Source organism: Bolinopsis microptera, chromosome 7 (assembly GCF_026151205.1).
Source record: "Bolinopsis microptera isolate Bmic1 chromosome 7, MBARI_Bmic_1.0, whole genome shotgun sequence".
Taxonomy (NCBI): domain Eukaryota; kingdom Metazoa; phylum Ctenophora; class Tentaculata; order Lobata; family Bolinopsidae; genus Bolinopsis; species Bolinopsis microptera.
Genome location: NC_087078.1, coordinates 19,947,584 through 19,964,005, shown reverse-complemented (window position 1 = coordinate 19,964,005; position 16,422 = coordinate 19,947,584). Strand labels below are relative to the sequence as shown.

At 37.9% G+C, this 16,422-nt stretch overlaps 2 protein-coding genes across 2 annotated transcripts in view; one reads left to right on the top strand and one right to left on the bottom strand.

Annotated features, from left to right (window-relative positions):
• Positions 1 to 3,294, top strand: part of LOC134818794 (uncharacterized) — a 3,672-nt gene extending 378 nt beyond the window's left edge. The window contains exons 2-7 of the mRNA XM_063828439.1: positions 233 to 381; positions 902 to 1,029; positions 1,339 to 1,433; positions 2,178 to 2,317; positions 2,536 to 2,660; positions 3,190 to 3,294. Coding sequence (XP_063684509.1) covers positions 233 to 381; positions 902 to 1,029; positions 1,339 to 1,433; positions 2,178 to 2,317; positions 2,536 to 2,660; positions 3,190 to 3,258 — 706 coding nt within the window. The 3' untranslated portion in view covers positions 3,259 to 3,294. The remainder of the gene's footprint in view (positions 1 to 232; positions 382 to 901; positions 1,030 to 1,338; positions 1,434 to 2,177; positions 2,318 to 2,535; positions 2,661 to 3,189) is intronic.
• A 5,211-nt stretch (positions 3,295 to 8,505) lies between these two features.
• LOC134818907 (uncharacterized) lies at positions 8,506 to 10,495 on the bottom strand. The gene is made up of 3 exons (XM_063828618.1): positions 9,734 to 10,495; positions 9,313 to 9,426; positions 8,506 to 8,766 (listed from the first exon to the last, which is right to left on the bottom strand). The coding sequence occupies exons 1-3, from the start codon at positions 10,332 to 10,334 to the stop codon at positions 8,717 to 8,719; spliced, it is 765 nt and encodes a 254-aa protein (XP_063684688.1). The 5' UTR covers positions 10,335 to 10,495; the 3' UTR covers positions 8,506 to 8,716.
• Positions 10,496 to 16,422: the final 5,927 nt, after the last annotated feature.

The following is a 16,422-nucleotide window of genomic DNA, read 5'->3' as shown; positions in this document are numbered from 1 at the left end:
GAGTAAGTAACTCATAACTTTAGAGTAAGTAACTCATATCTTTAGAGTAAGTAACTCATAACTTTAGAGTAAGTAACTCATAACTGGATCAATTCATTATATAGTCGTAACTTTATGCAATATTACCACTAATGCTGGTTATCAGTAGTATTATGGTGAACTGGACCTTACGTAATCTCTGAGGGACAGGGAACCCGGCCCTAATAACAATAAATAACAGTAACACCCGCAGTAACCTGAAATGGGATGCAGACTGCTCCAACCTCGACCCAGCTGCCGCCAAGCATGTTGAAGATAAGATAGCCGGCAGCAAGGTTTACCTCATCGGCCTCACTTATTGTGGATGGTGTACAAGAGCCAAAAGTGTCATCCAGAAAATGGGTTAGTTTCAACTTTCACTGTTATATGTTATAAATATAACTATAAGATCTCATTAAACTTCTATTTAAACTTCTCATTAAAATTCAGCTTTACTTGATGAATGGACAAATGTTTTGATTTGGCGCGATTGAGCTATAAAGATATCATATATATTTGATTAACACCTAAAATACGCAGGATTTGACGAGAGTGATATTGAGGTAGATGTAACACCTAAAATACGCAGGATTTGACGAGAGTGATATTGAGGTAGATGTAACACCTAAAATACGCAGGATTTGACGAGAGTGATATTGAGGTAGATGTAACACTTAAAATACGCAGGATTTGACGAGAGTGATATTGAGGTAGATGTAACACCTAAAATACGCAGGATTTGACGAGAGTGATATTGAGGTAGATGTAACACTTAAAATACGCAGGATTTGACGAGAGTGATATTGAGGTAGATGTAACACCTAAAATACGCAGGATTTGACGAGAGTGATATTGAGGTAGATGTAACACTTAAAATACGCAGGATTTGACGAGAGTGATATTGAGGTAGATGAACTGGACACTATGGACAACAAGATGGAAATTATAAACTACGCTTACTGCAAGTACAGCCAGATGAAAACAGTTCCTCAAATCTTCATCAACAAGAAGGTATTATCAGCAACATGATTAGCCTTGTGCAAACAAGAAGGTCGGTACCAAATAACCAACAATCTCTTAGATACTTGCTGCTTAGTAAATTATAAAGAACAAACAATTGGAGAGGGTCTGAAAACATACAATTGGTAAGACAGGCCATTTGTTTCAGAAGCTTTTGAATAACTTTTGTTGTACATGAATTGATAAGACAGGCCATTTGTTTCAGCTTTTGAATAACTTGTGTTGTACATGAATTGATAAGACAGGCCATTTGTTTGCTTTTGAATAACTTGATCGTCTCCTAGCTCCCTCCTCCCTCAGTTTGTAGGAGGCTACACTGAGGCCAGACACTATTACTATACTGGACAGGGGGTCAGGGCTGCCTACAAAACTGGAGCCATCCCAGGATACTACTTGTAAGTACTCTCTCCAGTTAACTAAGGATACTACCTGTAAGTACTCTCTCCAGTTAACTAAGGATACTACCTGTAAGTACTCTCTCCAGTTAACTAAGGATACTTCCTGTAAGTACTCTCTCCAGTTAACTAAGGATACTACCTGTAAGTACTCTCTCCAGTTAACTAAGGATACTTCCTGTAAGTACTCTCTCCAGTTAACTAAGGATACTACCTGTAAGTACTCTCTCCAGTTAACTAAGGATACTACCTGTAAGTACTCTCTCCAGTTAACTAAGGATACTACCTGTAAGTACTCTCTCCAGTTAACTAAGGATACTTCCTGTAAGTACTCTCTCCAGTTAACTAAGGATACTACCTGTAAGTACTCTCTCCAGTTAACTAAGGATACTACCTGTAAGTACTCTCTCCAGTTAACTAAGGATACTACCTGTAAGTACTCTCTCCAGTTAACTAAGGATACTACCTGTAAGTACTCTCTCCAGTTAACTAAGGATACTACCTGTAAGTACTCTCTCCAGTTAACTAAGGATACTACCTGTAAGTACACTCTCCAGTTAACTAAAGATACTACCTGTAAGTACTCTCTCCAGTTAACTAATTAATTAGTCAGTCTCCAATTAATATTCAACAACTAATAAGTTAACTTATTAATTAGTTAATTAGTTAGTCTCCAGTTAGTCAACAGCTAATCAGTAATCATGACTCATTTGGTGATTTCTAATAATTGTACACTTTTTCTAGTTACCTGCAACAGATAAAACAAGCAGCTATAGACTTTGTGGACGAGGGAACTGCAAGATCAAAGGGAAAGAAATACTTTGTTCTCTCCAAGACAAGATGCCCTCACTGTTTCAATGCTAAAAACTGCCTCAAAGAAGTCGGTTAGTAAAGTTAGCTTGGTGCATATAGCGGGATTTTATCTTATTCTTAGGGATCGTTTAAATATTAAGTAAAACAAATATAACCTCCCCTCTCCGTATTTAAGTTTTAAATTAACTATTTTGTAGAAATTAAATTCCTTAAAATTAGGCGGAAGTTTCATATCCATCATGTGTAAAAACCATTTCAATAAATAGTGACATTGCGTGACTGCGTGCAGGAGTTACAGAAGAAGATATTGAGCTGTTCGAGATAAACGACTTTTACACTCACGACGAGATCAAGAAGTACAAGGGGAGAATAGCCGAGACTACCTACACTCCCTACCTCGCATTTGACGGCAAGGTAAGAAACCGATACTGACTGCATCAGTAATGATGTAATGACCGGTAATGAGCGCTTCCCAAACACACAAGGATATATCTTGTGTTCTTGGCTTGTATATATGAAACATTTGACACGGAGTTGTGGAGTGAGCTATGTGCCTCGCCGGGCTAAAGTAGTGAATGTCCTTGCTGTACGGCAAGTTAAACAAGGAACTGAAACTACTAGGTTCCGTACAGGCTCAACTCTATACCCATGTCAATATGTTCGTATGTAAGCCTATTGATTATATATATATATATATATGTAATACGGTTTCATACTGCTTTCAGGTTAAACTTAAAATTTGGAAATTATTAGTTTAGGTGCGTAGAGTGTTCGAGCATATACTTATAGACTGTTCTATCATACACACTACAGTACTATGCAGTACATATTGTGTAATATGGGGTGAAAATATGCAATATGAAGAAAATTTGTGGTGAATATGCGAAGAATAAAAAGGCAAATTTAAAATTCTGGTCAGCTCCAACTAAAACACTACTTTCAGACTTTGTACAATCACGAAGAGCTTGTAAAGGCGTCAGGCTGCTCCCCCCTTCACTACGGCACTGACTGAAGAAAACAGCTTGTCAATATAGATTTTAATTTTAATTTAATCTAAATTTTGATTTTATTTATATATCGGTCTACTGTAACTGATTTTCGTCCTAAAAACTGTATTATGGTCATGGAGTGGGAATACTGTAACTAGACTTGTATTAATATATAACTCTCAATTTAATTCAATTTAATTTAAATTTATAGCTCGGAATCAGATCATCACAGTGCTGGCAAGCACGACCGTTGCATTTATTGTGGGTATACTATGTACCCCATTTATTATTATACCCCCTTTACTATTATACCCCCTTTGGTACACGTTACAAGCCTCTTTCGTGCACGCGAAGCGTGCACTCCGGCCGGAGGCGGCGGCCGAAGGCCGCCGCCTCCGGCAGGAGTTTTTCAGGCATTAAGACTCATCGGAAGTCGATCAGCAGATTTATTTTTAGTTCAAAACATTCTAATTTGATGTCAAAGATGACAGGAATAAAAAATAGTTATGTTGAGATTTTTAAGAAATTTGCATAAAATACTCGCCAGCACTGTTATACGAAATTCGGTAAAAAACCCAAAATCGCCATATTCAGGTGCCTTAAAACCATGTTAAAATTGAGTTAGAGATCTGAAATTTTTCAGGGCGTCTAGACGTTGCCCAAATCGACTGCAAAAAAAGTTTCAGGTTTCAGGAGCATCGGGAAATGGGTTTTCTAGAACCCCTGTTTTACGATAGATTGTCGTGATACATATATATATAATTATATAATTCGAACAATTGAAACAAATCAAATTGGCGGGCAACGATCCGTTTCATGATATGTATAAAGACAATACCAATCATCAGTGCCAAATAGAATAATGAATTGTAGCGCTATGACATGTTGCTCCTTTATAAAATAATTTTTATCGATCATGAAACATTTTCAAAATTATCAAAATTTACAAAATTTCCAAAAAAAACAGTTTATTGTGTCCGTCCTAGGCTATCCATTATCGGTATGAAATCTTTTATCTAGATAAACAGATAAAAATTTAGGTTTTATCTAGATAAAACCGATAAAACCGATAATTTTTCTGCTGAAGGCCAAAGCCAAAATGTTTTCCAAATTTCACAAAAACTGATTGTCGACTTTTATTACTGTTTACCAGTAATCTTGCTAAAGTACAACTTCCTTTCTTTTGAAAATATTAGAGCATCAGTTTTCTTCTCCGGGGAACAATAGTGTACCAGTTCTCTTCAAAACAGTAGACCAACGGTTTGTCTTCTCCTAAGAACAGTAGTGTACCAGTTCTCTTCAAAACAGTAGATCACCGGTTTCCTTCTCCTAAAAACAGTAGTGTACCAGTTCTCTTCAAAACAGTAGACCAAGGGTTTCCTTCTCCTGAGAACAGTAACGCACTAGTTCTCTTCAAAACAGTAGACCACCGGTTTCCTTCTCCTGAGAACAGTGACGCACTAGTTCTCTTCAAAACAGTAGACCACCGGTTTCCTTCTCCTGAAAACAGTAGTGCAACAGTTCTCTTCAAAACAGTAGACCACTGGTATCCTTCTCCTGAGAACAGTAACGCACTAGTTCTCTTCAAAACATTAGACCACCGGTTTCCTTCTCCTGAGAACAGTAACGCACTAGTTCTCTTCAAAACAGTAGACCACCGGTTTCCTTCTCCTGAGAACAGTAGTGCACCAGTTCTTTTCAAAACAGTAGACCAAGGGTTTCCTTCTCCTGAGAACAGTAACGCACTAGTTCTCTTCAAAACAGTAGACCACCGGTTTCCTTCTCCTGAGAACAGTAACGCACTAGTTCTCTTCAAAACAGTAGATCACCGGTTTCCTTCTCCTGAGAACAGTAGTGCACCAGTTCTCTTCAAAACATTAGACCACCGGTTTCCTTCTCCTGAGAACAGTAGTGCACCAGTTCTCTTCAAAACAGTAGACCACCGGTTTCTTTCTCCTGAGAACAGTAGTGCACCAGTTCTCTTCAAAACATTAGACCACCGGTTTCCTTCTCCTGAGAACAGTAGTGCACCAGTTCTCTTCAAAACAGTAAACCACCGGTATCCTTCTCTTGAGAACAGTAGTGCAACAAATACCAATTCTCCTCGAAACAGTAAAACATTTAAAGTGATTCAGTGAACCGTTTCCTTATCCTGTGGATAACTTGGAGCAACAGATTCCTTCTCCTGAAGACAATGTTTCACGCCTAGAACACTTACGGAATTTAATTGAGTGCCCTGCCGCCTGCCGGTATTTTTGACTCTTGTTAACAGTAACATGCTCGTTCCTGTCTCCAGAATGGTTGTAAGGTAGAACGCCAGCACCCTAGCCTCAAGATAACAATGTCAATAACTTTCTCTAGACTTCTACAGTTCTACAGTTCTACAGTTCCATAGGTATACAAATGTAAATAAACCTCTTAAGCTCACATTTAAGTAAACTACCTCTTCTATCATACTATAAAACGTTTGGGACTGTTTCTTGGATTACTTGGGAAGGCAAAAAACACTAATATTTCTTTAAAATTTTAGTAGTTTTTTCGGTAATTTCTAGTGAATTTTTATACCGATAAAAACATGTTTTATCTAGATAAACAGATAACCTTTTTTAACGAATTATCGGAGATAATTATCGGTAACGATTATCGGAGTGGATAGCCTAGTCCGTTCCAATTTTAAAATTGTCTATGAAGTAAGGTAGTAAGATATCTTTGGCTTTTAAAGTTGTAAACTGCGTTGGCCTTCGTGTAGTGGTAGAGGAAAATTCTTTACTGAGTTCCGTGAAGCTGGTAGAATTAGGATCCGTATTCTACCAGCTTCACGGAATCAGTAAAGAATTTTCCTCTACCACTACACGAAGGCCAACGCAGTTTACAACTTTAAAAGCCAAAGATATCTTACTACCTTACTTCATAGACAATTTTAAAATTGGGACGGACACAATAAACTGTTTTTTTGGAAATTTTGTAAATTTTGATAATTTTGAAAATGTTTCATGATCGATAAAAATTATTTTATAAAGGAGCAACATGTCATAGCGCTACAATTCATTATTCTATTTGGCACTGATGATTGGTATTGTTTTTATACATATCATGAAACGGATCGTTTGCCCGCCAATTTGATTTGTTTCAATTGTTCGAATTATAATGCTCCTGCTTAACTGCAGTCGAGCACTCTCTTTGGGAAACCAAACAACAACTATTTATTATATAATTATATATATATTCAGGAATAGACGCTTTGCCAGTCAATTGTAGCCTGTATTTAATTGTCCATAGATTCAAAAGTATAAAAGGTACAGCCATTTCCTACCACAGGTCTTGAAAATAATTGTTTACACTTTAGTTTACATTGTATAAACAAATTATTTGACGTCATGAACACCCCTTGATGACGTCATCAAGTTAACCGTTTTTTAAACTTGATTTTTGACAAAGTAATAACTTTTAAAAATGATTTTACAACATTAAAAAGTAATTGTATTCAAAATCTGAGGAAATTTTCATCTTAGATAAGTGTTCAAGCATTCTGAAAATCTACCGGAAAGTTTTTCTAGCTTGCTCCTTCATAAAGATATTTGTCATTGAAGTTTGTGCTTTTTTGAAGAATTATTTTATAAAAACGTCAATTTTGCGATTTAGTATTCTCTGGTGTTGGGCCATGCCTTGGGTTTTGGAGCTCAGTTCTGCTTCCTATAGGTATAAATTGTGCATAAGGCTAGTTTTAAAGTTGAAAATCGAAAAGTTGCACACGTGGGGACACGCCCAAATTGATAGAAAATTGCTAAAATCACTGATAATTGCTGTTTTCGTCATTTTCTGTCAACTTTAGAGTGCCGTTGTGATTACAGTTCTTCTTGAAATACTTTGAAACTTTGCATGCTTATCAAGCTATATATAAAACAATTACATGCAAAAATTTACGGCGATTCAATATCGGATGCGCACGCAACGTCCGCTCAAAGTTTGCACGTGCGAAAGGTGAGAATTTTGCTCATTCGTGATTTCCAACAAATTCTGCTTTGCCACGACAGTTTAATGTCATTATATATGAATTTAATGCCAACTTGAATGAGTATTAAGTGGCATATTCAGTCAGTGATCGACCGATATGCTTACCTAAACACAAGGAAATGTTTTTAAAGGAAAAATTTCGAAATCGTTGAAACTTCCTCCTTATTAATGAAGATATCAGTTTATATTTCGACTTTATAAAGTACCCAGGCATTATAATCAAAAAGAGATGATATTTTACCAAAACCCATAATCATGGGTAGAGTGGACCGCTGCCAGTGTCTCTCTTTCCAAAACAAAAGGAAATGATATTAATTTGATTGACCGTTCTCAAATGCAAAATGATACCGAGAATGAAATCGGTCGCTCGCTTTTCCCATTCATTTACAATTGTAATAGATTAAGAAGAACTACCCAAAGGCAGCTGTACTCGGCAATAAAGATTCAATAAACTTCAGCTAATTCAATAAGTAATAACTACCACCCTTACCCCGAAATACTAGGTATCGACCCGAACGCAACCCAAAGAGATTTTTACAGCATCTGATTGATGTAATCAATCGAAACTTATTCATTATTACAATTCGTAAGCCGTGAATGAATGGGAAAAGCGAGCGACCGATTTCATTCTCGGTATCATTTTGCATTTGAGAACGGTCAATCAAATTAATATCATTTCCTTTTGTTTTGGAAAGAGAGACACTGGCAGCGGTCCACTCTACCCATGATTATGGGTTTTGGTAAAATAACAAATAGTATAAAATATATCTCGTGATATCAAATCTGCTAAGGGACCATCTACTTAGGCCGTCTAGGAGTAGGACCAAGGACGTCCGGCAAATAGGGAGGGGGTGGCCGTGGTTTTGGAATTTCGGACAAATTCGGACAGGGGGAGGGGGGTTTCTAAAAATCCGAACGTCTGGAAATTTTGGCAGAATTAACGAAAAATTTCCATTAATTTCAACTCTTTGACACTAATTACTCAATGAACTTGAGTTGGTTTTATTTGTACTCTTAAAAGTAGCTGGAAATCCGGACGTCCGGGGGAGGGGTGGTTTTGAAAATTCGGACATACCCGGGTCCCGGACAGGGGGAGGGGTCAGGGGGTGGTCTGAAAATCTGCGAATTTGGCGGACGTCTTAAGTAGATGGCCCCTAAAATGTAGAAATTTTTTAAATATTTGCAATAATAAAATGTAAAACGTTGACGCACGTTGCAATCCATTGCAACGTTCAACGTTGAATGCGCGAAATTTAAGGAATGTGCTTTTTCAGAGATATAAATCATGATCGCTCGCAAGAACAAAAAGTTCATTGCTCCTAGCCTTGAGTCATAATAGTAATAAGACTACTGTTGACTACTGTTGACTACTGTTAGTGTTGAGTGTTGAGTGTGGACTGTTGCTGTCCGTATTTCACTTGGTGAGTTAGCTCTCCGTATCGCTCATAGTCTCACATGGTGAGTCTCTTAAAGGTGATCAGTTATATTTTTAGTCCATTCAACTCTTTCAAACTGTCCTGAAAAAAGTTACTGTAAATTAGAGACTGTTAAAACTCAACCTCGCACGTACAATGTTACCTGGGGACCCCAGGCTATTATGTTCATAACTAGAGATTCGGTCGAATGACAGGCTGAGCGCCGCCCAGTAAGACTAAGACCCCAGTGGCAGTATGAGTAAGTATAACTATAATGGTGTAAACTTACATCAACATGTTGTTGTTGAGTTGGTCTATAAAAGTATAAACTATAAAGCATAAAGGGAAATGAAGATCTCTTGCGAGAATTAACTTACAATATTGTCTAATTGGTCTTCCGTGAATGTAATATTACTATTTATTATAGTGAGGATAAAAGGAAACTGTACTGTCTTAGATTAGATTAGATTAGATTAGATTAGATTAGATTAGATTAGATTAGATTAGATTAGATTAGATTAGATTAGATTAGATTAGCATCGTTAACTTAGCAATGAATACCTCGTCAATAAACAAATGCTCCTCGGCGGCGGCCCCTATGTCCATTTCTCAGTTTCAGATTAAATTTAAAGTATAAGTATAACTTACTAAGCATTGGGTATGAGATTTGCTCGAAGACGTCACAAACTGGTTCTTGATGGTACAGAAGGAAGTGGTCGACAACACCTTCGGTTATACTTATATTCGCGCAAGCAAACTTCCCTGAAAATTTAAACTTTAAATTGAAGTCTGTTTATGAAGTCACCATGCTCTTATATTTCACGAACTTTATCTGCACGGACATTAAGTGGAAGCTGGAGGCCTTAGCGTTCATATTTTTGTCCGTTCAAATATAAAATGTTGTCCGTTTACAGTCCGTCCAAAGTACGTTCAAATTTCCCCTAAGGTACTTACTATCCAGGATATGAATCCCTTTAAAAAGTAAATGCATATTACATTTATGTTCAGAGGTTGTATTGGTGTGATAATACGATTAAGAGGTGCAATATAAATTACAAAGAAAGTTTACCCAACATTCCCCAACTGGAAGACAGTTTCTGGAATAGTTCCTCCGGGAGCACCTTATTGAAATAGGGTGATGTGTATAGGACTTCCCACCTGGTCAAGTTGTGGAATGTTCTGTCGCCCTCCAGCTGGGTCAGTGCGCTTGTTAGGGAAGTTGAGCAAGTATCCAGCTGCTCCCCTGTCTTGTTGTGCTGAGCTGACTCGGTCTGCAGCTCGCGCTCCGTCCTTTCGAGCTCACCTCTCACGGCTCCTAGCTCTTCTAGGGTTGTATTCAGTTTCTCCTCAGTCCTGCTAAGTTGTCCAGTTACATTTGTCAACTTCTCTTCTGCCGCTCTCAGCCGAGCTTCTAATTTATTCTTCCACTCACACATCATAAACTCGCTTACAGATCCACTCCTCGATTGGGACAAAATGTGTTCCCATCGCAGAGCCCTAGTTCCAGAGAATTCATTAAGGTCCATACACAGCCCACCTTCTGCTATTTTCTTTACCTCGACCGAGCTGAGTACATCAGAGAAAATATTAAACTGGTAAATCTGCCCTCCGAAAATGAAACGAGAATCTGTACTGTAAGAAAGTCTATTGAAGAACAGATTTCCTCCCATTTTCAGTGTTCTTCCAGATGGCGTCGTACCTGTGCCTATCAAGTTACCATCCAGATACAGCTTGGTGCTCGTCGAGCCAAGTGACCAAGTAATACAGTAGTGAAACCAGCTCCCGACAGGTGTTGTGAACTCACTTTCCTTACTATTCAAATTTCGATCACCTCCTACATGGTTGTGATGCCCGTTAGAAGTTATCATGATTTCATTGCCTCCATTTACATGGTAGTTCAACACTTGCGGGTAAGGGGCAGAGGTGTCTACACGTTTCATCCAAGTACAGATGGAGAAGGAGTCTTGGAACGGGGCCATATTAAAATTAAATCCAATGTAGTCATTACTGGAGGTACCAAAATGAAGAGCAGTGTACTGTTTTGAGTGCTTATCATCAGAGGCAACAGCAGGCAAGACGATGATGACGATCAACAAGAAAAACATAACTGCGGTTTGCGAGCGGGTATTGAAGCTAATGTTATTACACATAATATATATATATATATATATATCATTTATTTATTAATAGTCAGCCAGCATGTAATTGTATCCTCAGACACTGGCATAATTTTACAGTTAATGACTTCATGTAATTATAGTGTGTGTCAGGTCTCCTTTTAATTCCTTGTTTGTTTAACTTTATTTATAGAACCCGTCCCCAATCTCGCATCGGAAAATGACTAAACTCAGTTCTGAGTGTGAATACGGGTGGTACCTGCAAGTGTGTTTATTAAGCATTTAGAGTTCTGTAAAACTGCAGTTACAATTGTGTTCTAGAGTATTTTTAGTATTTACGATCGATATCACTATCAGATCTCTATCCCTACCGTGCTTCCAAAATTTAAATCTCCAACTTTCTGCACAATGTAGTGGAATGTTTGAAAAATATATATATATACCATATTTAAAATAATTAATTTTAGGAAAGTAAAATTAATTGCCTGGTTTCTCAGGGGCCATCTTAGGACGTCCGGCAAATACAAAATAGGGAGGGTGGTGGTTTTGGAATTCCTGACAAATCCGGACAGGGGGAGGGGGTGGTTTCTGAAAAACTCTTTGACACTAATAGTAGGGGGTCGTTCACATATTACGTAATCAGCTGAGGGGGGGGGGGGGGTTCCGAATGATTGCGCTAGTGTAATTTTGACACAATAGCTATGTGTAAAACTGATTACGGAGGGGGGGGGGGGGGGGGGGTAAAAATGTTCCAAAAAATGATTACGTAATATGTGAACGACCCCTAATAGTAATTACTCAGTAAGTTTAGATCCCTGTATTTTGAATGAGTACTTAAAGTTAAATGTAACTGTGCTTAACTTGTTCGACACTAAATGTATTATTGTCTATTTTAAGTACAACTTGAGTTAGTTTTATTTGTACTCTTAAAAGTAGTTGGAAATCCGTACGTCCGGGGGAGGCGGGGTGGTTTTCAAAATTCGGACACACCCGGACAGGGAGAGGGGGATGGTCTGAAAATCTGCGATTTTGGCGGACGTCCTAAGTACTAGTAGATGGCCCCTTAAAAAGAAGAACTACAATGAGTACTTATGTTGGTTCAAAAAGGGAAAACATGTGGTGGCCCCACGTGTTTAATAAGGTGATGCAGGCACGTGAAAGATCATCGTAGGAGAGGGGACGATAATAAAATGAATAATTTAAGTTGTTCAGTAAAATAGAAATTTGTATTAATTGTATCAGATGCCATCGTGGAGCGAGCGTGCTAAATCACTCTACAGTCGATCTTCGAGATTGTTCTAAAAGTAAAAGGGCTCCCGACAGACACAGTTGAAACCAACTTCAATGTATTTTCGGACGCTGATTCCGAATCACCCCCCATGACATAGGGTTAAAATGCTCCACTGACGAGGTATTGGCGAAAAACTGTCTCGATCACGTGATATGACCGTATAAGGAAGTTAGTCTAATTTCTCGTTAGGGTTAGGGTTTCAGCATATGTTTTTGATAAGGATTGGGTTAGGGTTGGGAATATCAGATTAGAGGGTTAGGGTTTCGAATTGTCGTTCAGGACCAGCTAGAGAACGGGTTGAAAAAGTCACGTGACAGTCGAGTGTAGAGTGATTAATCATCATCCATCGTGGACAGTGGAGTAGGTGGTCTCCTGCACCTTCCCCCCCCCCCCCCCCCCCCCCCCCCATATAATATTAAAAAACCTAGACATGCAACCAGCAACCTGCAATCCAAAAGTGATCGCAGCCCTTACGGAAGACTTAAAGACTATAACTATAAGGTCTTCATGCTTATATAATTAAATGCTTAAATGGTACAACGACAACTTGTAACCCTGCACAAGTTTCCAGTATCGTCATGATGAATCGATATACTTACTGAGCTTGGTGTCATTTGCCATGAGAAAACTAAAAGCTGGGATTGACCGTAAAATTGTATAGAAATAAATGCCCTTCGTAACATTTATTCCTCTGAATTAAAAACAGTGAAAATATGAATAGTGGTGTGGAGTAATTTACTGGGCCGCGCTCAGCCTGTCATTCCGCCTAATCTCTATTCTATATGTTTATGAACATAATAGCCTGAGGTCCCCAGGTAAGGAGTAATATGATGTAAAAAGTGCATAATATCAATGCTCATAAAAGCAAGCATTAACAAAATTATAGAAGAGGCGACCATCACGTGTTGTTGTCACGTGGAAGAAAGCGGAATTAGGGGTCGTTCACATATTAGTATTACGCTATCAGTCGAGGGGGGAAGGGGGTTCCCAAATGATTACGCTGGTGTAATTTTGACACAATAGCTATGTGTAAAACTGATTACGGAAGGGGGGCGGGGGGCAAAATTTGTTCAAAAAGTGATTAGGGGTCGTTCACATATTACGTAATCAATATTTTGGCAATTTTTACCCCCCCCCCCCTCTGTAATCAACCGTAATCAAGACCGAACCCCCCCCCCCCTATATTACGTAATCAAGGTTTGACCCCCCTCCCTTTCAATGAATGAAATTATCGCAAAGCACTTACTAAACGAAAATTTTGATTACATAATTAACGAAAATTGTCCAATTGGTATTTCGAAAATCGGTAAAAAATTAAAATTTTGATTACGAAATCAACGATCAAAACCCCCCTCCCCCCCCCCCCCCCCCCCCCCCCGTAATTAACCGTAAGCATTTGAAACCCCCCCTCGGGTGATACATTTCTCACTCTCCCAGGTGCCCAACTATTACGCTATGTTAATCTAACTCAGAGTCTATGGTTTAAATATAAATATTAAATATAAATAATACTATTCTCACCCACACAGGTGCTGTTTGGCCACTTAGTTGAAAATTGTATTATATATATATATATATTAACATATTATATTTGACCAAAACCCATAATTGGGTAGAGTGGACCGCAGCCAGTGTCTTTCTTTCCCAAACAGAAGTAAATGATATTAATTTGAATGATCGTCTGCAAATGCAAAATGATACCGAGAATGAAATCGGTCGCTCGCTTTTCCCATTCATTCACGCCATGCATCTGTTTATAATTAGTCAAATTCTAGTAACACGGTCACTGGGCAGCCAGTAAGGTTTGGTGGGTGTGCACTGAGACTCAATATGCATATGGTTACTTTTTGATTGTATAAAATCAGGTCCGTAATTTATGAACTATTATTACACATTACTGCCGTTTATTATACTTAAAACGTTATTGGACTGATTTAGGAAGTTGGTCTTTTGTTCCTGGTAAGGGTTTAAAGTATCAAAATGAAGATACGAAATTTAGGAGAAATATTTCCAACTGATAGTGATATTAATCGATTCATTCACATTCCAAAACAAAAATTATTTAATTTAACGTCATGACTCACGTGAAGCAAAATATATCCTTACCTTACAAGACATATTTATGGCGGCCTAATTTGCGACGACCGAAATTTTGGCGGTCCGAAAATATGGCGAAATTGAACAAAAACCGTCAAATTTCGGACGTCACAGAAAATAAGGGTATTTTTCATCATTTTTTGTGACAGTAAGCAGTAAGGAAATTTCTGAAATTCGGTAAAATCATGTTCAAACTTAGTCTGTATTAAGACTTTAAGACTTTCATGTTAGCACATACATGTATTTTAATGCAAATTTAAACTGTATTGCTTGACATTCAATTCGTCATTGGTGTGGTGATAATTTGTCCCAAGATGCCAGAATTTATTTATTTATTTTACTTGATATTACTTTTTAGAAACAAAATAAAGCAGTGAAGGCACAGTCATTGAAATAAGCTAAAAGATAATGCGACGGATTCTATTACGACGACCGAAATTTTGGCGGTCCGAAAATATGGCGAAATTTTCGGAAAACCGCCACATTTCGTACGTTATAAATATGTCTTGTAAGGTAGTTCATTACAAAAATCATAAGCCGTTAATACTAAGATATTATTTAGAGAAAGTTCGCATTATGTCACCAGTGAAGGGCAAGTTTCCACTGGCTAAATAAGTTTTATCTTGTTTTTTTAATTGTTTACTCTTATAACACTATACGAAGCAGTGTATTATAGTTGACCTCATATCATCAATAAGAGTTCATCGAACCGTAATGATTAAGTTAAAGTAATTAAAACCAGAAATTAATCTAATAGATTCTTAACGCTGTTTCGTTGAGTTCATTATAAAAATGTATATCGTTCATAGAATGTTCACATGATGTCACCAGTGAAGTCAGAAATGTCACTAGCTTAATAATCCTCATCTTGAGCAGCGTATTATTGTGTATTTTCCCGGTTTCGTAAATCTGCAGGGAGAGAATAATATGTTAAGGTGACAAACATATCACTTTAAGAAGTGGTGAATATTTGGGTTTTATCAGGTGGTAAATAAAAAGATAGCGTTTTTATTTTTCTAGTGTTAAGGTTTACAATGCCATTAAAAACTTGATCGTTTTTATTTTAACGCCCAAAACCTAAAAATGACAAGGTACCGCGAGAGTTATTGTTGTTCGTTGGTACAGTGATGTTTCTTCAGGTGAGATATTAAGCTATCATCTATGGCATGCCCTTCAAACTCAGCTAGAAGTCCCCATCTTTCCCTCAAATCTTGCATCATGGTGGCAGTCACTTCCTGAAAAAATCTCATTAAAGATAATTTGTAATTTCGCTTATCGGAAGATCAGAAATTGATATATATTTAGATTTCATTGTAAATGCCAGTTTACAATTATGTAAGAACCTTACATTAAAAAGTTCATTTTAAATATAACAACTTGAACTGCTAAACGTAACCTTTCTTACATTATTAAAGAAATCAGAAACACGAAGGATAGCCCAGCGTTTATGACAACCATCAGTCTCATCGGTCACATCAGTCTCATCAGGTCCCTCAGCGGTTGATGGTTCTTCTGTGCCACAGTGATGTTTAATGAGGTGAGCTAAAAGGGCCTCGTCTATCTGGTGACCGTTGAACTCTGCCAGCAGCTCCCATATATCCCTCAAGTTTTGGAGTAGGTCAGTTTCGATTACCTGAAATTATATGTGACTATTTATAATAAGCTAATAAGGTTTATATACTTATATAATATCCAACCCTACAACCTTCATCACAAACCACACCTCATATATTCATTTTGTTGGTATAACAAGATGAAATAAATAAACCCCCGATTAATTATTTAGTAATTACTACAACTCATAAAATTATCTTCACCTTATTATAGAACTCAGACAGTCGGAGGATTGCCCAACGGTTGTTGCAGCCCCCCTCAGATTCTTCTGTTGGCGCAGCTGTTGTAGGTATCCCAGTGGTTGGCTCGTGTGTGTGATCCGGACAGGTCAAGTTTGACTTCACAATGTTTCCATGTTTTTCGGTATCATCAGAAAGTAGCGTCTCCCACGAAAGATGGGTGTCAGTTTCAAGCGTTTCTTCAAAGCTGGAACAGATGCCTGACTTGTACATTTTGGCTACCTCTTGTTCGGTCAGTTCTCGTTTCAGGATGTTCAACTTTGTGATTTCACCTCCGAATGAGTAACCATTCGACCTGAACGAAGCCTCCATCTTGTAGGTGTTATGATATTGTCCGATAACGAGAGAGCCGGTTGTGACAGAGAACTTCCGTCCAGACGACGAAGCAGTCCCAATCTGC